At 49.6% G+C, this 24,668-nt stretch overlaps 1 protein-coding gene across 5 annotated transcripts in view; it reads right to left on the bottom strand.

The window, feature by feature from the left end:
* opa1 (OPA1 mitochondrial dynamin like GTPase) overlaps positions 1-24,668 on the bottom strand; it is a 44,839-nt gene that overhangs the window by 3,881 nt on the left and 16,290 nt on the right. For all 5 annotated transcript variants that reach the window (XM_056604405.1, XM_056604406.1, XM_056604407.1 and 2 more), the window contains 9 exons: positions 24,412-24,488; positions 23,063-23,228; positions 22,393-22,545; positions 21,813-21,921; positions 20,735-20,814; positions 20,283-20,423; positions 19,742-19,858; positions 19,498-19,591; positions 18,327-18,437 (listed from right to left, as the gene is read on the bottom strand). In XM_056604405.1, the coding sequence (XP_056460380.1) occupies positions 18,327-18,437; positions 19,498-19,591; positions 19,742-19,858; positions 20,283-20,423; positions 20,735-20,814; positions 21,813-21,921; positions 22,393-22,545; positions 23,063-23,228; positions 24,412-24,488 (1,048 nt within the window). The remainder of the gene's footprint in view (positions 1-18,326; positions 18,438-19,497; positions 19,592-19,741; positions 19,859-20,282; positions 20,424-20,734; positions 20,815-21,812; positions 21,922-22,392; positions 22,546-23,062; positions 23,229-24,411; positions 24,489-24,668) is intronic.

The following is a 24,668-nucleotide window of genomic DNA, read 5'->3' as shown; positions in this document are numbered from 1 at the left end:
AGAATGAAACACAGCCAAGAGACAGTGGCAGCTCATGCGTACGCAAGATCCCGGCGACCAATGACTGCTGTTCAAAAGATAAATAAAAAAAAGGGTTAGGACACACGACCGTACGACATGTAGCGTCACACGAGACGGCGTCTGCCCCGCCGCCAACGCCTCTAATCGCTGATCAAACACCGGTGGGCCCTCCCGTCCCAGGGAGCGGGACTCACGGGGAGGAAGGGAGGCGGTGAATGGCGTTGCCAGCTGCGCCGCAGTAGCCTGGCTGGCTCGCCCTCCTCCTCCTCCTCCTCCTCCTCCTCCTCCTCCTTCCCGGCCTCAGCCCGGACTAATCTGTCTGGATCCCCACCAAGCTCAAACTCAAACAGCGGCTGTGAATAAGGACTGAGCGCCGTCTCCCCGAGTGATCACGCGGACGCACGAGATGCGCAGGAACGCGAGCCCCCTGCTGCGGCTCGCTCTTCCTGGGACGCGGTGAGGGTTTGTGCATCGAAGCGAGAAAACAGACTTCTCTAGGTCTCTTCCTTTAAAAGCAGCGGTGGATGTCGACGGGGGAAGATGTTACGGACAAACCGTGTTGTCGAGTGTCCATTTCGGGGATGCCCATAGGTAGGGGGGGTGGGGGGTTGGGGCGTGTGCGTGCCTCGCAGGGTAACCGAATACGGGGGACTGGAGGGGGGCTTGAAGGGGGGTTCGTGTGCGGGGGTCCTTTGATGCAGAGCTATCCCTTTCCCCCTGATGGATGAAAGGCACATGGCAGCCTTTCAGGAGGGGGGGGGGGGGGGGGGAACACGGCCGTACTGTATCTGTGCACAGTTGGAAACCCCCCCCCACCCCCTACAAAAACAAACCCCGCCAAACACACTGAAACATTAGCAGCACTGGCACACCCCAGCAGCGTGGGGGGGGGGGGGGGCGGAGACCCCCTACATAACCGGGGGAGCGCACACAGGGGTCTGAAGGCTCTCCAGAGCCCCGACACAGTCCCTGGGGGGCTGGGAACGAGCGAGACTCCTACAGTCATTCAGACGCTAGATCCACATCTCAACGGGCAATCCCGACAGGCATCAACAGGCACATTTATTAAAAGAACGCCATCCCACGCCGAGACACAATTACCGTCCTGGCAGAAAGCATTATGACGCTGCCGTTCCGTCTCCACCTTTCTCCAGACTCACACGCCCCCCCCTCCCCTCCCTCCCCCCAAACCCAAACCAAAGGCAGGTGGCAGAAGGAAGGAAGGAGAAATCCCCCTCTCTTTGATACTCTCTGTAACAGGCCCGGGCACAATGGCGGTGAGATTACACCCCGTAATGGAGGCATTAGAGGGGGCAGGCCAGAGATAGCACTTCTCCCCGCACGCCACCGCAGCAGCAGCAGGTGTGGGGTGTGAAACCCAACCCCCCCCCCCCCCTGCGGTAACCTCAACCCAACGCCCACCGACCTACACCCGTACAGGGCTCTGCTCAACGGAAGCCTCCGGTGCTTCACCTACGTGGGTGGAGATGCGTCAACCTCCTCGCCGATCTGCCCGAGTTAAGCACGGAAGGCGGATGAAGAGGATGAGGGAGATGATGAAGGTTGTCATCACTATAGACACAATGGGAAACCCCCAGCTCAAACAGAGGTTGGTCTGAGAACATGTGAAGGAAGGGCAAATGGTGGACTGGTCACGATGAGGCTACGGGGACGGAGGGTGGCTGGATGCATCGGGCAGGGGTCAGCCATCGGGGGATAAGGCGTTCAGATAAGGGCCCAAAGCAGGGTTCAGTGTTGCCAGATTGGCCGGGAAATCTGGCAACACTGGCAGGGTTCATCCCTGGTCACATGCAGGGCAGAGGTTGCCGGAGAGGGGGGGAAATCCCTGAAAATCCCTGGGAATGGCCGGGAATCCCTCACAACAGGTGGGGGAAATCTGTGCAGGGAAGCTGTCAACACTGTTCAACCCGTCCAGTGGTGAACAGTCCTATTGATTTGTTGGTTGAGATGGGGGGGGGGGGGGGGTACAGTTAGTAAGGTCAGAGTATGGGGACAGCCGTGGGAATCGAGTGCCTTAACCATGGCAGTGTTCTAACCTCATGCTCCACGATTATTAAATCATGTTCACTCGGTTGCACTCGGTCGCCCTCTACGACAATACACTTTTATTCACCGATTACACCACATCACTTGACCGCTGTAGAACACTATTAGATCATAATCAGCAGATCCAAGAGGTGGCCCGAGCGCGGGTGATACGTCTCTCGGAGCGATACATCTTAATGTACGAGGATGGTGGCTCTCTCGCCCCCTTTATAAAAGGCATTCCTAACGACATTAAAATGAGGCCGCCACAGCTTTCACGGCAGCAGGGGAGACACGGGTACTTGTGGAGAGCCAATATTCCGGGGGGTAGAGAGCGCTGTGAGAAGCGATATATTTGTGTCCCTCTCCTGCACCATCTGTTTGTTTCCCAAAGACGTTGGTGAGGGGAGGGACGGAGGGCCACAACAAGCCTTTTCTTCACGAGAGCCCCTGCGGAAAAGGCAACAAAAAGAAAGTGAAAGAAAAAAAGTAGACAGTCACCATTGGCCTGTGCCTTAGCAGGGCTGGAGCCGCGGGAGCAAGGGATCCTAAAACCCCTTCCATTTAGCAGCCTGTTTACCTAAGAGATGAGCCCCCAAACACGGCCATTCAGCCGCCAAGCCCCTTTATCTCGTCATGAATATTCCCATAATCCTCTGGCCTCTGTCCCAGAGAGGCCCATTCTGGAAGGTGAAGGGGGGGTGGAGGAGGTAGCGAGGAGTGGGGGGTGCCGAGGGGACTCTCACCCATTCAGAGTATCTCTCTCTCTCTCTCTCTCTCTCCCCCCCTCCCTCCCTCCCTCCCTCCCTCCTTCCCTCCCACCTCCTCTTTTCAGAGCGTTCTCTCGCCTGATCTTCACATGAAATGATATCTCACTCACACCCACTCTGCAGAGTCCCTAAGCCTGGCTGCTTCTGGCCTCAGCCCCCCCTGACAAGGAGCGCGCCCAGAGGAGAGCGGCCCAAACGGCCCTTGATTGACCCGCTGTTCAGACGACCGGGGGCTGCCAGGTGCCTCTGCTGGACAAGCGGGGATCTCACGGGCAGGAGTGCCAGGGAGGAGAGGCTGTTACTAAGCACCCAGGCAGGGCCGGAGAGAGAGAGAGAGAGCTTAGGGGCAGTAATGGCTGCTCTCCTGATTATGAGAGGCATGCGTAGAGTGAGGGGTGGGAGGGGGTGTCGTAATGAAAAGGTGGAGAAGATACGGGCAGCCGGTGTTGGCTCCGCACTCGGCGCTGAAAGCCCGCTCCAGACGCGATGGGTTCACCGCCTGGTCACCGCAGGGGTAGAGCAACTCGCTCCCGACCTGTCATCGTACGGAGACTTACCTTTTTTTTATTTTTCCGCTTCGACCAAGGCCACGGCGAACGCGGGGACGACAAATGTTTAAGCATCCGCCCGCCCCTCTTAACCCATCCTTTTCCAAAGTAATCTCTTAATGTAACAAACAGAGGACTCCTCCTCCTCCTCCTCCTCTTCCTCCTTCCCGCCGGTTGATTTGTCACTGGATCATCATTGTCACGCTGTAAAAGTGACAGGGGGCGGCCGTGGCGGGGGCCGATGCGGGGCCGAGCGTGGATGTCGACAGCCCGGTGGCCCCGTGAAGTGACGGAGCCATGAATCAGCCCGGGGAACAACTGGGAATCCCAGGGCCGCTTATGTCCATAGCAGATGGAGGAGGGAGAGGGGAGCGTCCCGGCGTGGGGAGGGAGCGCAGGGCCTGAACGGCGTCGACACCCAGAGGGTTAAGGGGAGGTTATGGCGAGAGCGCGCTGCGTGCAGATGTGCCGAGCAAGGCAGAGCGGGTTGGGGTTAACACAGCGGTCGGTTGACTGACTGCAAATGTCTGGCAGATTCAAAAGGGCAAAATTCGAGGCCTGATCTATTAGACTATTATTGTGTATTAAGTGACAACGTTAGTATTTAAGTGACTCATGGTTGGTTGGTTTGGATGGAAATGTAGGGAACGTCTTCATAAGAAAGCAATCTTTTAGGGGTAAAAAAAAGTAAAAAGCACGCACAGCCTGTTACCTAACGCAGCCATCTTTATCTGGTTAAAACAAATACAATGAATAAATCTATGGGGGAAAAAAAAGGACGACACAACCCTACAGGTTGGAGACAGCGAGGCTACACTTGTATCCCAACGTAAATTAAAGACAACCGTCATCGGCGACTCACGGGGATGTAAATCACCTTTAGTTGGCCGTTTGAGGATTTCTCGGCCTCACCTCTTGCACTCCAGTGGAGGCCGGCGCTGGGTCTAAGTGGTGATCCATCACCAGGGGCCACATGGGCCTGGGGGGACGGGACGGGCGGGACGGGGGGTTATGGGGCTGACATGAGAGCTCTGAGCTCAGATCCTGTTCATAATCCAGGAGGAACTCCCCCCCCGCCCTTTACTGGCTCAGCTCACAGGTGTTTGGGACTAGCCTAGGTGCCACTGGGACCAACTGGGAGCCATTGGGAGCGTGAAGCCATGCCAGATAGGCAGGGGGATATTGTGCGAGGGAGGGGGATGCATCTGTCCACGGACGTCCGCACAGTTTTAACGCGAAACAGAGGGGGGGGGGGGGGGGGGACCATGCCTACCGGCGTGTTGGCCCCTGGTCAACCGACGTGGAACGACGAATAGGCTTACAAGCACAGGAGTACACAAATCATTGTCGAGCCACACACACACACACACACACACACACACACACACACACACACACACACACACACACACACACACACACACACACACACACACACACACACACACACACACACACACACACACACACCATTAAATTAACATGGTCTGCCACAACCCTTTAGCAATTCATGCAATAAACGCAATTCCGTGTGGCTCAAAAGTTTGGGTAGCGTTGACCTTCTGTCAATGAGCGGGCTTAACTTTCAAATCAAATAATAATAATAATGATATCGTGTTTTCATTCCCCAAGGAAGAAAGCATGCAAACGGGTAATGGTGAGAAGTGGTTCAATTTGGCCCAATCCAATCCAATCCCAAAAGATGGGATCATATTCCTCCTTTAAGTTTTTCTGTCAGTTACCTCACGCTCCAAGGAAATACTTGCCACGGTCCTTAAAAGAAAATCCATCATTCAGGGATCAGTTACCTCCCCCCTGGTTGGATTTAATGTTAGAAATGTTCTCTCATTAGCGCAATCCTAGTATCAAATACATTGGCTTACAATTGAACAGAATGTTCAAGCAGAACACAAATCTCCTGCCCTTATTGACCGAATTGACTGCAAGATACGGTACTGAGAACATTACGCATCAGATAAAAAGAACAATGTCAAAGGCTGTTTTTGAAGCAAGAGATGATTTTCCGTAACAGTGCCCATAAACAATAAAGTGTTTTTGTTTCCTGATGCTGAAGTATCATTGTTAATGACGAACATTTCGAGGGCAAGGGCATGGCACGAAATGAGTCAGTTGATACAAATTCTGCAATGGATAGTTTTTCACCATAACTGTCGCAGAATGCAAGGTTTTCCCATTAGCTCATCCGTGCCAGCACCTTATCACACAGATAGAGACGGGGGACAGAGAGAGAGCGAGAGAGACAGAGATAGAGCGAGAGAGAGACAGACAGACAGAGAGCGAGAGAGACGGAGACCGACAGACACCGAGAGAGACGGAGACCGACAGACAGAGAGAGAGCGAGAGAGAGGGACAAACAGAAAGAGAGAGAGCGAGAGAGAGAGACAGAGAGAAAGCGAGAGACAGAGAGAGAGACAGAGAGAAAGCGAGAGACAGAGAGAGACAGAGAGAGAGCGAGAGACGGAGACCGACAGACAGAGAGAGAGGGAGAGAGCGAGAGAGTGCGCTAGAGGATATGCGATGGGACAGGTCTCTTGGGATCCTGCTGTGCTGGAAACAGATGGAGAGAAGGTGAGGCTCTCCTTCCATCACACACTTCATACCACTTCCTAGTTTCCCACACTAACCGTCTCTTCGCCCTCTCTCTCTCTCCCCATCGCTCTCCCTCTTCATCTCCCTCTCCCTAGAGGGTGAAGGACAGGTCTGCGTTCTGCGGTTTTATCTTCTTGTCAACACTCCCCTCGTACACCCCCTAAATACAGTTCCCAGAGTGGAACTGTACTGGCTTCACTTGCCATTTCTGCTACACTGTGAGCAGTGAGGTTGGACGTCAGCAAGCAGTTAGCTTAACTGCTTACTGACCCCTGCTTACCGTCAAATGTCCAAACTTTGTCGAATGTTTATGCAAAACATTTTGTTTCCTTCTTGGTTGACAACAAAAAAAAAACATCCTCCACATACTGATTATTGATGCATGCAAACTACATTTCTGAGTGCTTAGGAAAGCGCTAATATGTGTACAAGACATTATTATTCATAACTGAAATACTTAATTTCAGTTATGAATAATAAAAGAGATATAGTCATATCGGAGGCCACGGTGAAGTTCAAATGATCGGGGAGAGAAGAGTTCAAACATTCTCCGGTGCGTCCTGGCTGGGGAATCAAGTGAGCTGAACCCCTGCTATCTAAAGACTCCAGCTTTCCTTCAAGTGAAGGCAGATGCTCCACATTTGATCAATGACAGAGCATGTTTAACAACAACTCTCCCCGCCCTATGCCCTGGGGACATTCTCCTACCCAAGGCACTGAAAGGAGTTCAAATTGTACAGTTTCACCACCGTGTATACTCTGATCATGCACCCGATACATGTCAGACAGCGTCAACTAACCCAACACACCTCGGCCATCATCTTCTACTACATTTATTTCAAAATAAAAATATAATTATCAATCGAGGAGAGAACGCCTGATCTGAAAAACACACACACACTGAACTTAGATGCACCCGGACCATAAACGATTAGCCTGGTGAACGTAAAATGTATATAAAACAGCATCCACGAGTCCAAACCCTTAACCCTTGCCTCCTCTACAGCCATGCTTTACCCATTAGGCGTGCGCGGAACCAGTCCCGCCTTCTTTCCACCCCCGGGGCTGTTATAGCGTCATGCTCATGACCCCCGAGATACAGACCACGTTAGTCTCGGTCCGTCTCTCGTGCCGTCTGGCTGCTCCGTCTACACGTTCCGAGCACAGGGTCCACCCCCCCTGCCCTCCCCTTGAAGACAGTGAGAGCCCAGATTTACACTCTTCCCCGGGAATCACCCTGCGTGTTGCCAAGGGCCTGTCAGACACATGCTGGCCAGAGGATGGAAGGTGGTGTGTGTGTGTGTGTGTGTCTGTGTGTGTGTGTGAGAAAAGGGGAAAAACATCTTAACCTCCGTGTGCAGGGTACTCTTAAGTTAACAAACGCGTGTGAAAGGGTCACAGAGAGAAAGCAGAAGTGTAATCTGAGAAATATATGTAATTCAAGCAAATGTCTGAGTGTAATATAAGATACGTTTCTAGACAACCAAGGTGTGTGTGTGTGTGTCAATAAAAGTGAACAGAGGCAGAGATAGACAAGCTGGCGTAAGTAGGCTGTTAAGGTCAATGGTTCAGGTGTCTCTGTGTGAGTGCGCGAGCGTGAGGTGTGTTAAAACAAGCATGGACAGCTTTGAAATAAGGAGAAAAGAGAGAGAGAGAGAGAGAGAGAGAGAGAGAGAGAGAGAGAGAGAGAGAGAGAGAGAGAGAGAGAGAGAGAGAGAGAGAGAGAGAGAGAGAGAGAGAGAGAGAGAGAGAGAGAGAGAGAGAGAGAGAGAGAGAGAGAGAGAGAGAGAGAGAGAGAGCGGGAGATGAAGGATGGGTGGGTGGATGGAGGACGAGGATGGAAGGGTGGGCTGGGCCAGCCATGGGTCATGACCTGGACAGGTAGCCAGGGAAGCTGCCAGCCTGCAGACTGGCGGGCTGTGGTGTGGAAACAGCCTGAGCAGAGGGAAGGCTTGAAGGGGAGAAGCGATAGAGAGGCTCATCCTCCTGAATGTTAAGGAGGAAGGCTTTGCTCTCAAGCAGCTCAGCAAGAGGGGCAGCGTGGGGGCTGGAAGGTGCCATAACGCTGACACATGGGAGACCCTCATCACTCAGGGCTTTGAATCAGTATCATTGACCATTGCATAATATGCTTGTGAAATCGAAATTCAAAAAAAAAAGAAACAAACATACAGTACCATCAGGGCGGCTGGTGGCCGTTTTGGTGCCCTACGCGAGCGGGGGGGGGGGGGGGCATTTTATATATTAGGTAAAAACATCTAATTTGCCGAAATTGAGTGATAGGTTATACAATTAAGAACAAACAACGGTGGGCCTCTTCATAACTAATTTACCAATTTTTTTAATTCAATAATGTCTTTTTTTTTCTTCTTTTTTTTTGACAAACTTAAATTTTTGGTTCCCCATCATGTACTTGGTGCCCTACGCACTCTGCATACTCTGCGTATAGGGAGCGGCGGGCCCGAGTACCATACACCAAAATCAACATTTTATTGCTGGAAGTAAATAAACAAAGAATAAAAGGGATAATCTGGCTCAGCGAGGGCAAAAGAAGCGTCCCACCACAGAACTCGCTGAGAGATGCAGTAGACCAAGGCCAGAGGTAAGCGGAAGGAGAGGCAGAAGCGAAGAGACGAGGGAGAAAGATGAAAAAGAACCAAGCAGCGGAGGCAAACCAACAGTGACTCGAGTGCAAGTCGGGCAGACTGCGCACACACGTGCACGTGCAGGCACGAGAGAGGCGACGCAAACAAGGGGAGGAAGACGTATACAAAGGGATCAGCTCGCCAGAAAAAAAAAAGAGAGAAGGAGAAGAAAATAAAAAGGTGCTGTTTTGCCGCAGGGCGGATCTGTTGGGAAACGTTCCCCAGGATGAGGGGCCGGGCGGGGGATCAAAGACGTGGTACGGGTGGTGGTGGTGGTGGTGGGGGGGGTGGTGGTGGTGGTGTTTGCCTACTACACCCCAGCGCTCGGGAGCGGGCAGGTAGCGCTTGACTTCCAGCCAGGGCCCTCCAGGTCTGCTGTGCCATCGTTAAACTAAACAAACGGTGGCGCGCAAACCGCCGCCAAGTCCACAAGCTCCACGACGCCGCCCTGTTCCCATCCATCACGTTCACACTCGGGCCCCGCGCTGTGGGAGAGCGGGAACCCAGGGGAGGGAGCGCCCGTTCACACGGAGCCACCTGCAAGCACACACACCCAGTGCACACACACACACATATACCCGCACGCACACTACGGTCGGGGAGCAGAACCACAGGAGAGGAGAGAGGGGTCACACGCACCAACCTGTAGAACACACACCGGCCTACACACACACACACACACACACACACACACACACACACACACACACACACACACACACACACACACACACACACACACACACACACACACACACACACACACACACACACACACACACACACACACACTACGTCCCCCCATACAGCAGAGCAGCAGCTCCTCTCACTAATCACTCCGACGGAAGCTGCTGGAAGGAGGGGGAGAGGAGCACGACGGGAGGAGAAGGTGGAGGACGGGGAGAGAAGATGAAAGGGCACCGAGAGGAGAGTGGGGCCGAGAGGGCATTCCAGCGAACAGGCCCAGACAACCAGAGCACTATTGTATTCTAACCTCACATCTGCACACACACACACACACACACACACACACACACACACACACACACACACACACGCGTACTCACCCACACACAACCGCTCAACCATGACTAAGGATTTAATCTCACCGGAAAAAGAGGTGGGGGCGGGGGTGGTGGGGTTGCACTGCAGAACGGAGCTGAGGTAATAACGCGACTGTGTGCACTTTTGCACACACACAGACACACACACACACACACACACACACACACACACACACAAGTGGACGAGTGCACCCGTTCCGGCCTGTGTACTGTACAGACACGCGCTCTCCATCAATCTGACATGCAGAGAAACCGGGCCAGGAAGAGGGAGAAGAAGGAGGAGGAGGAGGACGAGGAGGACGAGGAGGGGGGGGGGGGGGGGGGGGACGAGGAGGAACAAGGAGGAAGAGGTGGGAGGCGGATGACAGGCAGGAACCACAGCCTCTCTTTCACATGGGGCCAATTCATCTGACATGTGAAGAGCCGGGGATTTGATGGCTAAAGAGCCTTTACAGTCCCCTTTACACACACCCCCCCCACCCCCACCCCCACCCCCACCCCCACCCCCCCAGCCCCGTTTGCACAGCAATTTGCCAACTTGAGAGCGGGCCGTCGCTCTTTCACCGGGTGAGGAAGAGGCGCGGGCAAGCGGAACGGAGGTGGGGAGTGGTAGGGGGAGCTGAGGGGATGTGGTGTGGGGGGGGGGGGGGGGGTAGAGCAAAGGCTTTGGTTCACACAGGAACCTTAAGAGCATTTGGATGTTACCTGCAGTTCAGATATTCTTCCCACCGGCACCCACAGAAAGAAAGATAATATGCGATTCCCAGAGCAAACATCCTCCCGTACATTATGCCTTCTCCGACAGTTATGGGGGGGGGGAACAAAGACCAGCGCACAAAAGGGTTTTGGAAACCCTTTTTTGGGGGACGGACGGACAGATTAGACATCATTCAATGACCTCATTGTTTCGGATACAGTTTAAAGGGAAAAGGGAGTAGATCCAGGATGTAGCGATGCATTCTCCTGCAGCAGGTACTGCTTTGGCCTTCTTGACAGGGGACAGTGCTTGTTAAGAGGATACACAGCTGCTGTAACACACACTAAAGCTTTATTGTGTGATTAACGTTGTTTGTATACTCCCGTGGCTTCTGCACTAAACACACACACCAAATAAACAGCAGAACAAGCAAACACACGCATGTGAAACGCGAGGCTCAGTCAGGCGTGTGCACGTCTGTCACAGGACAGAGGGCTCTTGACACCGGCCTGCCCCCGAGAACAGCAGCATAGTTTGATTAACAGCCCTCTGTTTATCCCCCACCCCACCGAGAACTGGTTGTCAGGTGAGAGACAGGAGCACCCTCCCTCCCCAGAGAGAGAGAGAGAGAGAGAGAGAGAGAGACAGAGACAGAGAGAGAGACAGAGAGAGAGACAGAGACAGAGACAGAGACAGAGAGAGATTCAAAACATATTGCATTTTGATTACTTAATATTGAGCAATGTTATTGCCAATAGTCAATAAAGAGACCGCCTTTATTAACTATTGCCAAAAAAAATGCTCAACATTTAGTATATGCTCATATTTTGACTCAAGTTGATTTGATTTGACTCCCCATAGCATCAAAGCACATTGTCGTACAGGCTGGACATTTTTGAACAATGTGCTTTCAATGAAGGAAACAATAGCCCATTAATCTGCGTCACCAATGCTACACATCCATCAACCACGCCATGCAATGTTCATGAGTTGTTAGGCAGGGTGGGCCGGGGGGGGGGGGGGGGGGCTGTCTGGAGCAGGTAGCCTGTGGAGCAGGATGACCTTCAGGGTCACACCTTGCTGTGGGCCGGAGGCACGGGCTGCCTGCCCCAGACATGCTAGCACCTCTCCTGGGTGGTTGTGGGTGTGTGTGGGGTGTGTGTGTGTGTGTGTGTGTGTGTGTGTGTGTGTGTGTGTGTGTGTGTGTGTGTGTGTGTGTGTGTGTGTGTGTGTGTGTGTGTGTGTGTGTGTGTGTGTGTGTGTGTGTGTGTGTGTGTGTGTTAAGGCTTTGACTCCGAACGTCGTCATTCGAATATAATTCGAATATCAAAAAAATAAATCTAAATCGAACGAATATTAGGCAGCCCTTAATATTGGAACCTGTTATGGGCAGGCCAAGAGGGAGACGTCGGAGAACCCGACGCAGTCAATTCATAATATTGTAATGACCACGGAAGAGGCAGTGAATGAAGTATTGATTAGACAGCGATTTATTAGAAACCTAATAAACCGTTGGAACGTGCAAGACCGGTAACCATAGCAACACGGTAAACAAACCTCGCAAAGCCCAATCCAGGTCTTACTGAAGGCATTTAATGGTCAAAATATTATTAATAAATATTTGAATATTAATATTAATAAACAAACGAACTTTGAATATGATTTTTGGGCAAAAGTCAAAGCCCTAGTGTGTGCGCGCGCGTGCGTGCATTCATGCGTACGTGCGTGTGTGTACGTGCGGGCATTTGTTATTTGTTGCAAGTTCAATTTCAATACATAGTCAATGAGCAAGACGGCAAAAAAACGACTGCATGACCCGAGCTTATTAAAACAAGCAATGGGGAAACGACAGAAACATAAGACGTAAACAACCATGTGAACATTGTTACCCTATTATGTGTGTACCTCCATGTCCCCGTCTAGAGTTCAGCAATTACAGCGTAAACATTCATACATAAAAGTAGGCTATTTGAAATCCTATGCTGGCAAATAGCCCATCTTTTCATGAGCTAAACTTTGGGTGCTCTTCAGGAACTTCCCCTACGCCAGTATGCCGTCGCACTTTGCCTTTAGGAATGCGTCTGGTTGGGTGCTCTGAGGCAGATCGCTCCGTGAGGCCGTGAGTCAGTCTGCGCCGCTCATTTACAGAGATCGACACCCGGCGCCTACACATGCACACACACAGACAGACAGTGCTCTGTGTGGGATGTCTAACAACCCCCATCCTCCCCTCTCCCGCTGCCTGACATGAGCGAAACGAAGCGGCATATGGATTCATTGATGAGAGGAAAGCCCCCCTTACTCTCAGATTCAAGACGTTTTAAACACTGATACGAGGAAAAAAGAGAAAAACGATTACAAGAATCAAATCATAAGACGAGCGATTAAAAAAAACAAAAAACTGTTGACGCCAACGACACTTTAAAAAAGGCAACAAATCAAGCGTTACAAGACTTGTCGTTGGATGGGATGAGAGGGGATGTGGGGCTGGAGGTCTAGAGGTTCCCCCCCCGCCCCGGGAGCGGGAGTCCTGCCGTGCTCGCCTCTAATTGCTGTTGTCGACGTCGTCGCGGTACGCGTTTGTAATTAAAACTCGACAAGTCAAGTCTGCCTGGGCTTTAGGCTTTAACGGGGGACGTCACTTTAACAAGTCCACACAAAAAAACTAATTAACGGCACGCCGGTGATAATTCTAGGCTGCGCTGACGTCTGCTCACCGCCAGCCCCCCTCTCCCACACCACTTGACAGTTTATAGCGTTTAGGATAAACAGTGGGCTTTTTACACATGCTCTCCTGTGTTAAGCTAATGTCTGCTGGAATGATTAACAGATGGCCTTACAAGCGTAATAAAATCACCCCGATGCATCTCTGCCCTATCTTTACACTCAAGACATTGCGATTGTGATTGTGATTGTGCGTGTGTGTGTGTGTGTGCGTGCCGGCATGCGTGTGTGCCTGTGTGTCCGCGCAAGTGCGTGCCTGCTTGTGCATGCGTGTGTGTGCCTGTGTGCACACGCACAAAAGCGTCTCTGCTCAACAGATCGCTTAGTAGATACCAAAGCCATTCCCACATCCCACATCTCCCACGGAGATGAGCCTTCCACGGTGGGAAGTGGGAATGTCACGCCTATTTGGAGGGGGAGGAGGGCTGGGGATAGTCTTTCCATATAGGGCGTGCGAGGCTAGACAGGCCTGGGCATTCCTGACACTGTGTAGAGACAGAGAGGACTTGAGGAGAGAGACAGAGAGGACTTGAGGGGAGAGAGAGAGCGAGAGAGAGAGGGACAGGCATGTGTTTGGTGTCCACTGTAACTGAAAACCGGGCCCCATGCATGAGGGGGACATCAAGACCAGCGCCCTTTAGATTCGTCTGACCTAGCGTGGATGGCTAGAGGTGCGTTCCGACACCCAGCTCTTCTTCCAAGACATGGGCTGTGTCCAACATCACACCAATCGCTCATGTAAATATGCAGGACAACATGGCTGCCATGGAAGAGGAGCGTGCGAGCAGGGTGACCCCCAGCTGCGATACTGGCCACTACTTTACTATGAAACATTAAGGCCAGCATTGTGGAGGCGGCTGCAGCTCCAAATGGGCGCCTTTGCAAGCAAGTATTAGGAATTATCAGCATAGTAAGACAGTAGGAAGAAAAGGGTGTGATTTTGAGCGATTCTTGGATGGTACAGCTGATAGACAAGCCAATATTAATTATCTAAATCGTGAATGGCTGACTTATTCGGCTGCAGTTTAAGCCCCGCGTTGGTAAATGGTTAGAGACAGCCAGTGATTATTAACGGCATAATCTGATAAGAGTAACGTTTCGGCATTTACAGGTAAACTAGCAGGAAGCAATCGCATTCGTTAATAATTTGGTGTGTGTGTGCTTGCATGCATGCATGAGCGTGTGTCTGCACAAGGCCGAAGCACTGAAGGATGCCAGGTTGTGTTTGGTTAGCTCAACTGATTTCCAGCGTTGCCCTGAAAACAAACAAGACAGGAGGCAGCCATTCACCGGCAGACCCTTTACAGAGAGGTCCTTATCAGGGCCGCAGGAAGGAAAGAATCGAGAATAAACATAGATAGAGAGGGAAGACCGAGGGAAAGGGTGGCAAGTTCAGTATGTGGGTGGCAATCGTGTAAATGTGAAGTCACACTGCTGATGTGATGTAACACACACACCTGTGTGTGTGTGTGTGTGTGTGTGTGTGTGTGTGTGTGTGTGTGTGTCGTGTGTGTGTGTGTCGTGTGTGTGTGTGTGTGTGTGTGTGTGTGTGTGTGTGTGTGTGTGTGTGTCCGTGTGTGTGTCCGTGTGTGTGTCCGTGTGTGTGTCCAGGCTCACTTTTACCGATACTAAGGCTTGGGGTTATCAATAAGATCTTTGAGTCTATAGGCCAGAGGTTCTGCAAACAGGAAACATAGTGCCAAATGTCATCCATCTTGGAACAGACGGCACAAGCGATGCAAGGGTAGGTGTGTCTTACCACCCCAGGCATCATGCAGAACACACAATGCACGCACACAGCACATTGATATGGTTATATCAATATATGCAACCTCAAGGTAAGGTAAGGTCTCTCTCTCTCAAGAGAGTTACCTGGTTAGGTTAAGGAAAGGGTACTTAAGGAGGGTATGTGTGCACAGACATGCATGGTTTCCTGTGCATCTGGAAAGGTCAGTGAGTTTATGTCTGTGTGTGTATGAACATATGTACATAAGAGGTGTGGGTTTGCACACATTAAACGGTGTGTGTGTGTGTGGTGTGACGGGGGACTGGGAGGTTAAGTCCAGGTCCGGCGGCACGCCTAGCTCGTGCTGCACCAGTGGCACACCACTGTCACCACTTAGCTTAATAGGAGGACTGCTGAGGACGCTTCAAACACGCGGCGGCTGCAGCCCTGTTATTAAGCCCAACCGCCAACGGATGGCTAATAATTAGCGTGACGCGCCAGGGAAAGGCCTTTTCTGGCAGCTAACAGCACACCATTAAATGGGCATGTAAACACAAGGGCGTCCACTTCCACTCCTATCATATGTCAATGTTTGATGTCCTTGTTTTTTTTTTTTTTTAACTGCGTAACCAAGGTATTGGAAGTAATGCCTTGTTCAAAACGCCGGCCCAACCGACACGACCACGAGTAGATCGTTGGTGGCTGAAATCATTCAGCGCTGAGACACAGACGAACTTCAGATAAAGTCCCATCCATGGGAACGGCACCGAAACCAAACATGCTCCAATGGCTCCACTGGAGCGGTTGAGGGTTGGAAAGTGGGCCCCTGACTGCATGTGGTCAGCCATGCATGGGTCGGTGACAGCGTTTATAAAAACTCAGGGAAAGTTTGTTTTGTTGTTGTTGTAGTTAGGCGAGTGCCTGCAAGTATCGGTGGTCTAGATGGGTCTGGGCTTGCCTATGCTGGCACAGGCCAGATCTGGCTAATAGTCAACGTTCAGGGGAGTGGGTGGAGATGGGGTCAATGCTGTGTGTGTGTGTGTGTGTGTGTGTGTGTGTGTGTGTGTGTGTGTGTGTGTGTGTGTGTGTGTGTGTGTGTGTGTGTGTGTGTGTGTGTGTGTGTGTGTGTGTGTGTGTGTGTGTGTGTGTGTGTGTGTGTGTGTGTGTGTGTGAGAGAGAGCGTGCCACAGCTGAAAGTAGAAGCCTCTCCCAGGGTCTGGTTACCAGCGGGGGTCCAAACAGAAACAAGAATCAGAGTCTGCAAGTGACTCATTCAGCCGACGCACACACGCATGCACACACACACGCACACACACACACACACGTCAGCATGCTTAGGCGTTTGTCAGTTGACCTTTGACCTCCCAACCCTTCCCAGAGTACCTGTCCGACAAAGACCAGCCATCATTGACTCGAGCTATGCGGTCTGACAGCGTCTGCTTGAGTGACTACACCCTACATACCTGCTTAGCATCAGCCCTTTAAAGCACATGAGCTTGACTCCAGCGAGACCCTGTAATCCACCCATATGGGCCTGTTAATGCATGGAAAACAACCAGCGCCTGGGAGAAGAAATACGACAAGACAGACCATTTAAACCCTGAAAAACAGGAGAGATAAGGTCTAGCAGGCCAGGACGGGTCTGGCGGTCAACGCTTTTTTGTTTTGTGAGACAGTGGAAAGTGCTGTGCTGAGAGGCAGCACTTGACTGTAATAAAACTGGTGCTTTCATTTAGGGCTGGGCAGTCCTGGTCGCTTCGTCTGTTGATATGCACTTGTTTGACCAAATTCTAACTGGTCGGACAAGCGCTGATACTTTTAAGTTAAAAAGCGCTTATTAATGCATTTATTTCAGGGGTGGGAGGGACAGATGCAGACCAATCTGTTTTATGTTTGAGTGATAGGCTATAGTATTATGAATAACATTAATTATTATAAAGAAATTATATTGAAGGCTCTGTAGATCCTGCTTTAATAATAATACGCTTTGATAGACTATGCGATTTATAGGACAGGAGGTCAAAACTCCTGGTTTTCACAACTTTGAAATCGCCCAATTAAAAGGAAGACAGTTAGTTGTAACTTACTGAACTACTGAAGAAGTCGATCCAACAGCATTTTATTAAAAAGGACGACAAAAAAGTATGCAAAGTGTAAAGTAAGGCAAAGTATGCACTATGCAGGCATATCATCTAATGGAGTGGATGTGAAACCCACTGACGTCCTCCAAACAGCACCTACGTGATATTAGCAGGTAGAGTAGAATGCACTGTGGCCGATTATGAAAATCAAGAGATAACACGCAGATTTCTGTTTGCTTAGTCGAACTTCAGTCTACCAGGAGCCCTAATTTTATTTTTCCCCACCATAATTAAAATGGCTCCAGTTCAGTTTGGCATGAATGAAAATTAAATAGAGAAAAAAACGAAACCTTAATGAGGCAATTATGCCTTTACACACTAATTGAGACGTGTCCAAAAGGGGATAACACTTTTTTTTCTCTGCTTATTGTTTTAGTGTGGCGAGTAGAGAGAAGCAGCGATAGACCGGGAGAATGAAATAGACAACGATAGAAAGAGAGAGAGGGCGAGAAAAAGGTTAATCAGTAAAACACACATTAAGGGTGAGAAAATAAACAATCTATTAATAAAAGACGCTAGGAAAATAAAAAAATGGATGGTCAGAAGAGGCAAAAAGACAGATAGACGCAGAGAGAGGTGGTGGAGCAGAAGGGGAGGGAGAGACCGAGAGGGGAGAGGGGGGGGGTGGGGGGATTGAGAGACGGATTGAGAGACAGGACAGAAATAGCGTCCGAGCGAGTCAGGGCTCGTCTTGCAGGCGTGTGGGCACAGTGCAAATTGTGGCTTGTTTAATCAGCAGAGTTGTGTTAACAAGGAGCCGGCAGGCGGCTGGCCCTGACGGGCAGCGGGCGGATGCACGGCTATAGTGTTCAAACACACACTTCTGTGGCAGTTAAAGCCTCAGAACATTTTTATTATACAACCGCGTGCAAACACCTCCCTGTTACTGTGGCAGTTAAAGATTCGACTCATTTTGTATCTAAGTGGATCTATCTAGCTAATTATACAGATAACGTACGTGAGCTTTTGGATGTATAGATAACAGACCAATATAGATCATCGGAAATACAGCACAACACGCATGTACAAATGGGCGTTTCAAATAAGGCATGGCGCGTTTTAGATCACGTGGTCGGCCTTGAGATGTGTCTGATGGATATTCAACAGAGCCCAATCTACTGGGACAGCCAGAGAGACAAGAAGAAGACCTGTGGATTCACCGAACACGCATTATTTAGAGACTACTGCCACCTGCTGGTAGCACCAGAGGTTCCTATAGGTGGGAGCACTGATTAAAAGAGAGTGTGAGTGTGCGTGATTCTGAGTCTGTTTGTGTATGAGAGTGGGTGAGTGAGTGAGTGAGTGAGTGAGTGATGAGTGAGTGAGTGACTCACTGAGGTCCTCGGCCAGTTGGACACGTCGCCCGATGATGAGGTGCTTCTTCTTCTCGGAGTCCTCTCCAAAGTCCTCCAAGACTTCCTTTACGTTTTTCTCCAGACGTCGTACTGGATAAATAGGAGGGGAGGGACAGGGTTAAAGAATGACAACACACAAAACAAAAAAAAAAACGAGAACAAAACAATGCAGAACGAAGCAATGCTAATCCCCACCCACAATATGGTTTTCCTGTTGGCTATGAATAATTAATCCCTTTTTTTTTTATGTTCCCACACACAAACTATAGTCAGTATATCTCCATAGACGCAAAACTAGAAGATACTCATTTTCAGCTATTCAATTAACAGGACCCCTGGTGAAAATAAACAAAACCAAAAATGCCTCCAAGTGTTTTTCTACCTTTTAAGGGAAGAAAAATAAGTAACCAACAGAGGACCATAAACAGGGTTTCCACACGCGTCTGGGACTACAAGGTGTTCAGGTTTATTACCGCCTAGCACCGCGCACACACACACACGCGGGGCGCTCATTCCGCTAATGAGCAAAGCGTTGAGCAGCGACGGTGGGAATAATTAGGCTTCTGTGTGGGGGAGGGTTTGCTTGGGGAGGACACCAGTCAGAAACCTGACTGTAATTGGCCCCTTGATTGGCTGCAAGCGCTCTAATGGATGGAGTGTGACTGGGGCGGAGGGGGACTGACTGTGGGTTGAGAGCAGTGGCAGCGAACACGCGCAGGGGTTCCCTGTGCACTGGGGATTCTATTAAAGACGTTCCCTGTGGACCAAAGTATTGTACGCGGCGCTCCTGATGGGAGTGGTGAAGAAATTACCCTCTGGGTCAGTGATCACTGAATTAAACATTACCGTTTCTTTGGTTTTTTACACAAATTGAAAAGTTTAGGTACGATGTTAAAAATGTTTTAATTATAGGTGCAGTTAGGATCCCCATGTCTGTTGGGTTGCATGTCTCTCTGCCGGTCTCGTTCTGCTCTTTCTACTGAAGACACTTTCATATCGATAAGTAAGGAAGAAAAATAACACGCTTTGAATTGGTTTGTGTTTGATCAACAACCTTAGAGACGATTAAGGACATTCAGTTAACCAGAAATAGTAAAAAAAAAAAGGGTTTTACAATTTCAAATTTTTCTGTACAATTTCGTCAGCTTACCCTCATTGTTGGTGAGCTGCTGTCTCAGCGTGTTGGCCGTGATCATCAGCATCCTCTGGATCCGCCAGAACAACACCACGTCGTTGCACTCCAACTGTAGGTGGAGGCGTGTGTGTGTGTGTGTGCGCGCGTGTGCGTGAAGGAGAAACAAAGGAACACAAAAGGTTAGCGGTCGGATCCTCGGTTCATTCAGAGTAGTTTAGCGTTATGAGGGGCCCCCCCCTGATGCACTCCCTTCCCCCACCTCAGCGTCCACAAAGTGCCTCTGGTAGTAGTAGAAGCCCTTCTTGCACAGGTTACAGTGGATCAGCGCCTTCTGCAGGAAGTGCCGGCGGTACATCTGGTGCCACGTGTCCTTGATCTGAGGAACGCAGGAAGACGATTGGTCGCTTGGTGTCCACGCTATATCTTGAATAAGGAGGCAGGAACGTTTTGAAGCGGAGCGGGATTGTTTTTTTAAACCCGATGCCTGCTGTCTAAATGAAGGCAAAATTTACCACGATTCCAAAGCATTACAAATTTAATTAAAAAATGCCTATAATAATAACAAAGTGTCCAAAACGACAAAATGATAAACATTTGGTAATGTGTCGTATGATACAAGGAGGTCATTTGAGGTCTTTGAGGTTGTTCCATGTTCAGACTACCGTCAGAAGAAGCCCTGTCCCAGCAGATTATTGTAGCCCCCGTATGGCCAGCTTGTCATGTACATATGCCATGTGGCGTCCTATCCCGAGTGTGTCAGCAGGCCTCCGGTTTGCGGGTCCCATGGTCTGGGGTCTCACCAGCACGGGGTCCACCTGCACCCCTCGGCCCTCCAGGTTCTTGCGGACCGTGGTGACCTCGTCGTTGGCCAGGTAGGCCGTGTGCTCCTCGTTGAGCTTCAGCAGGCGCTCCAGCTCGTTCTTGGTCTCGTTGCGGATGTGCTGCATCGCGGGAAACGGAGGGATACAGACAAAAAAAAAAAAAAGTTATTTATTTTAACATCCACTCGAACAACTATCGATTATCTGCAGCTTGAAATGGTGTCTTCAAGCCAGCCCTGGTAGCTTCATTGAGAGACTAAGCGAGATTATATCCAACACGCAAAGTTCCCTTCCCTGAGGAAGCTAGAGTTGGGGTCAAGTTAGAGTCAATAGTTTCGTCCATGGTTATTCAATAATGCTATACAGCTGTAGTATCTTGGGACCTGGGGAGAACAAACGGGCCACGGCGCGGTATAGAAGTGACCTCTGACCTGATCGGCCGTCCGACTGGACCAGTTCATCCACCTCTGCTTCCAGTCAGGCCCCACCATATCCTGAATCACCGACTCGGCTTGAAGAGGAAAAATAGATAAAAGGAATGAGATAGAAAATGACAAAACTGAATGCCTGTCCCGCTCTAAACATTTTGCACTATAAAAGGTTACTATTTCGATCCCCAGCTCCTCCTAGCTGAGTGTTGATGTGTCCCTGAGCAAGACCCTTAACCCTAACTGCTCCTGACGAGCTGGCTGTCGCCTAGCATGGTTGACTCTGCCGTCGGTGTGTCAAAGTGTGTATTAACCGATGTAAGTCGCTTTGGATAAATGCGTCTGAGAAGGAAGGCTTCTTCCTTTTTCCGCTAGGTTTACAGATTCGAAGAGTCTAACGCTATGCCTTAGCGAGGACTCGACTCACAGGCGCCGCAACAAATAACTGAAGCCCAAATCACGTAATCAAAACATTGACGCGTCGCAATTTTCCGCAGGGGAACACGGAAAGTCGTTGCTGATTGGTCAAGCAACAAGCATCCGTTCAAATCAAAACACTGCGCTTTTCAGTGGTTACATTTGAATGACTTTTGAAACATCGTTTTCACATGAATAGCTTTTTCAACATATCTTCAAAGGAGTGGACTTTGTTTGGCGTTTCTGAAGAGACCTGTGTGAGTCATTCACAATCAGGTAGAACAACCACAGACGAGTGAATTCATCTTCAGCTAGACGCTAACACGAGCACCGGAAACGTTTTCAACCTCTCCCAATCCCTTTTGAACATGAGCTGTATTATTTGAGTTAGGTACTTCTTTTGCATAGGATCCTGATGATCCAATGTGTTTTGCATTTTACTTTATTTCCTGCATTTTATTGCTCATTATTTTGTTAATATTATTGTTAACATGTTCAATCAAATAAAAATAAAACCACGATAACTGCCAATGGCCTGCTGATTAGTGTTAACACTACAAAGATCATTGCCACTCCAGTTCCCCTGTATGGTGACAGGCTTCTATGGGAGGTAAGGACTCAGGAAGCCTGGGTGGGTAAGGTACGTAGTGTAAAGGGTACATACTGTCTTTGAGGCGGGACTGCAGAGTCTCATCCATGAACTGGATGGCTGCGTCCCACTGGGGCTTGTCTGTAATGGAGCGGTCCTCTAGGGCGTTGTGTTGGATCACCCTCTAAAACACACACACACACACACACACACACACACACACACACACACACACACACACACACACACACACACACACACACACACACACACACACACACACACACACACACACACACTTATCATTATTAACAACTTTGGCTTTGTCATATTGAAAGTGTAACGTGTAACACTTATGCTTTCATGGTAGCTTTGGGACACACTGAGGGCGATATTCAGTGACCAATCCAACCATAAACCCACACAACTCTTTACAAGGTTTGACTCAAGTTTCAAAGTTTTAATCGAATCCATGATAGAGTTGTAACTCCCTTGAGTCGAGTAATAAAGAACAGCGGCGAATCTTGTCATATCTCCTGTTGTCTTTTTTTAACATTTAGTGCACGAATATAAAATGACAGCCGCTTCAGGAAGAGCCTGAGTGAGAGATGAGGGTCCAGGGTGGGGGGGTTAATGTCCGGGGTGGGGTTCTCACCAGGCTGTCCATGGCCCTCTCGTTCCACTTGTGCCTCTTGATGCTCTCGTCCTTCACCGCCTCCTTCAGCTTGTCGAAGATGTCGTCCTGGTCCTTGCCTTTGTACTCGGCCATGAAGCGGGCAAACTCCTCCTGCAGGGTCTCCCACGCCACCTGGGGGTCACAGAGGAGAATGCATTGAGGAGGGCCTCGGGCACTGAGGATTGAGTCGGGGTGTTTCCTTATGTGCGCTTAACAAAAGTACAGCTGCGTGAAATAATTACTATAAGAAGTCAACTTACATTATTTTTCTAAAATCGTTAGCCTCATAGCATAATTGCCTCAGTCATATTTTGGCCAAATGATGATACCTAACCATACTCTACTCTCCTGATGCTGCAGATTCACTGCGCCTCATTGGCTATATCTTAAGCCAATCAGAGAGCTTTTTACATTAAATAATCACTATCTGCCTAAGTCATCTATTTGACCTAGTGTAATTTGTGATGCTAAATACAAGATGAACCTTCAAATATGACTTAAGCAATTACGCTATGAGCCTAACGAAATGTATTTCGAATTAAATAAATAGAGTATCATTTCTTAAAAAACAATTTGCGTCAACCAAACTGAATCAGAATTCAACAATTCAGAAATCTTTTTTTAATGATATCATTATTTGTAACGTTACCTCCAGCGCTTTGTGGGGCAGCTGCTTGTCGGTCCACTGTTTGAGCTTGATGTCCACCGTGGTGTTGAAGGTGCCCGAGTTCATGGTCTGGGCTGCAGGCAGGTAGATGTTCTCGATCACATGGGTGGACACGCGCTCCCACAGCTTCTTCTGCAGTATGGCCTCCCTGGGGGGAAGCAGGGGGAAGGAGGGTTAAAGGTCATGTAGAATAAATAACACTGTTGGATAAGGTGCACTTTTAAAATGTTGTTGTACTGTTATGGACCTGGCAGCGCTGATTTAGGAATTTACCAGCTCAAAACAATTAGGATAATTCCAGGTGATTCAAGGTGAGTAATTGATTCACCAACATGCATTTTTTGGTTTGTCTTTAATCCCTTCCATTGAATATTCCCTCAAGTCTGTTACCTTTTGAGCAATTATAAAAAAGAAAAATGTAATCTAAATTATTAAGTATTAATAATAATGTAAATATATTTTATATTTTAATAAAAATATATTTTATTAAAATTAATATATTTTTAAACCTAGCTCCTAGCTGGACAGACGCACAGGCCAGTGAATTGGTCATAGCTGGACTGCAGCTCCAGCTATGAAGCACAGAGTAATCCACAGGGGCAGGGGAACAATGAGCAGAGGGGGCCTGGGTCAGCATCACTCCCCACTATCGAGCCGCGCCACCGCCAGCGCGCTACTATCCCGTCGTTGCACTTGAGGGTAAAATACCAATACAGCGGGGAGCACACCCCGCCTCATCCCAGCAAACAGCTCCTACCTCTCCCTCTCGTACACTACGGGGCGATGAGACAAAACCGTTCAGGGACGAACAGTCCTCCGGGATTTGGAGCAGTGGGAAGCGCTCCCACCCATTTCCGTCTAATTTATCATAAACACACTGTGCTCATATTTCATGCGGCGGGCTCCTTTTGCTTGAGACAGTGCCGCTTGCTGTCGATTGCCGCCCCCCCTGCCCCCCCCCCCCCACCCCTACTGTCTCTGACGGAGTTAGCGGGCTGTAGTTACAGCGCCCCTTCACAGGTCGTTCATCACAGCATCGACCCAGCAGCGACACACTCACACACACACACACACACACACGCACGCACTTGGGACGGGAGATAACACTGTGCATACATCTCATTAAGAGAGCTTTTCCCCGATGTGGGGGAGGGGGGGGATGGTGCGCAGGGGGTTCTCATAACATACATATTATGGGATGGTTGGCATGAGGGAACAGACGGTTCTCTAATTGGCCTCAGGTACCTGGTTTTTCAGAGTTTTGCAGATTGAAGCGAGTGTCACAGATTCAGGATAACGTGCACTCATGCTGCACACGTAACTCGACTCACCAATGTTTTGGAGTCACTTGACTCAGACTGATCACTTCATCCAGTATTTCGTTCTTGGCTTTTTCATAGAGCTCGTTCTGCAGGGAGACACATCCAAGTTACACAGCAGGTACACACACACACAAACAAACAAAGTCGCACAGACACATACACATCTAGATGACCTCTCCAACCCAAATTATCTTATTTCATCAAAGTCTTAAAATGTTTCGGCAATCGTTATGAATCGTTAACTTTCATGTTTATTCAAGTGGGAC

The sequence above is a fragment of the Gadus chalcogrammus genome, chromosome 12, assembly GCF_026213295.1.
Source record: "Gadus chalcogrammus isolate NIFS_2021 chromosome 12, NIFS_Gcha_1.0, whole genome shotgun sequence".
In the NCBI taxonomy this organism is placed as follows: Eukaryota; Metazoa; Chordata; class Actinopteri; order Gadiformes; family Gadidae; genus Gadus; species Gadus chalcogrammus.
The sequence above is the reverse complement of the archived record's forward strand: the minus strand, read 5'-3'. Positions and strand labels throughout refer to the sequence as shown.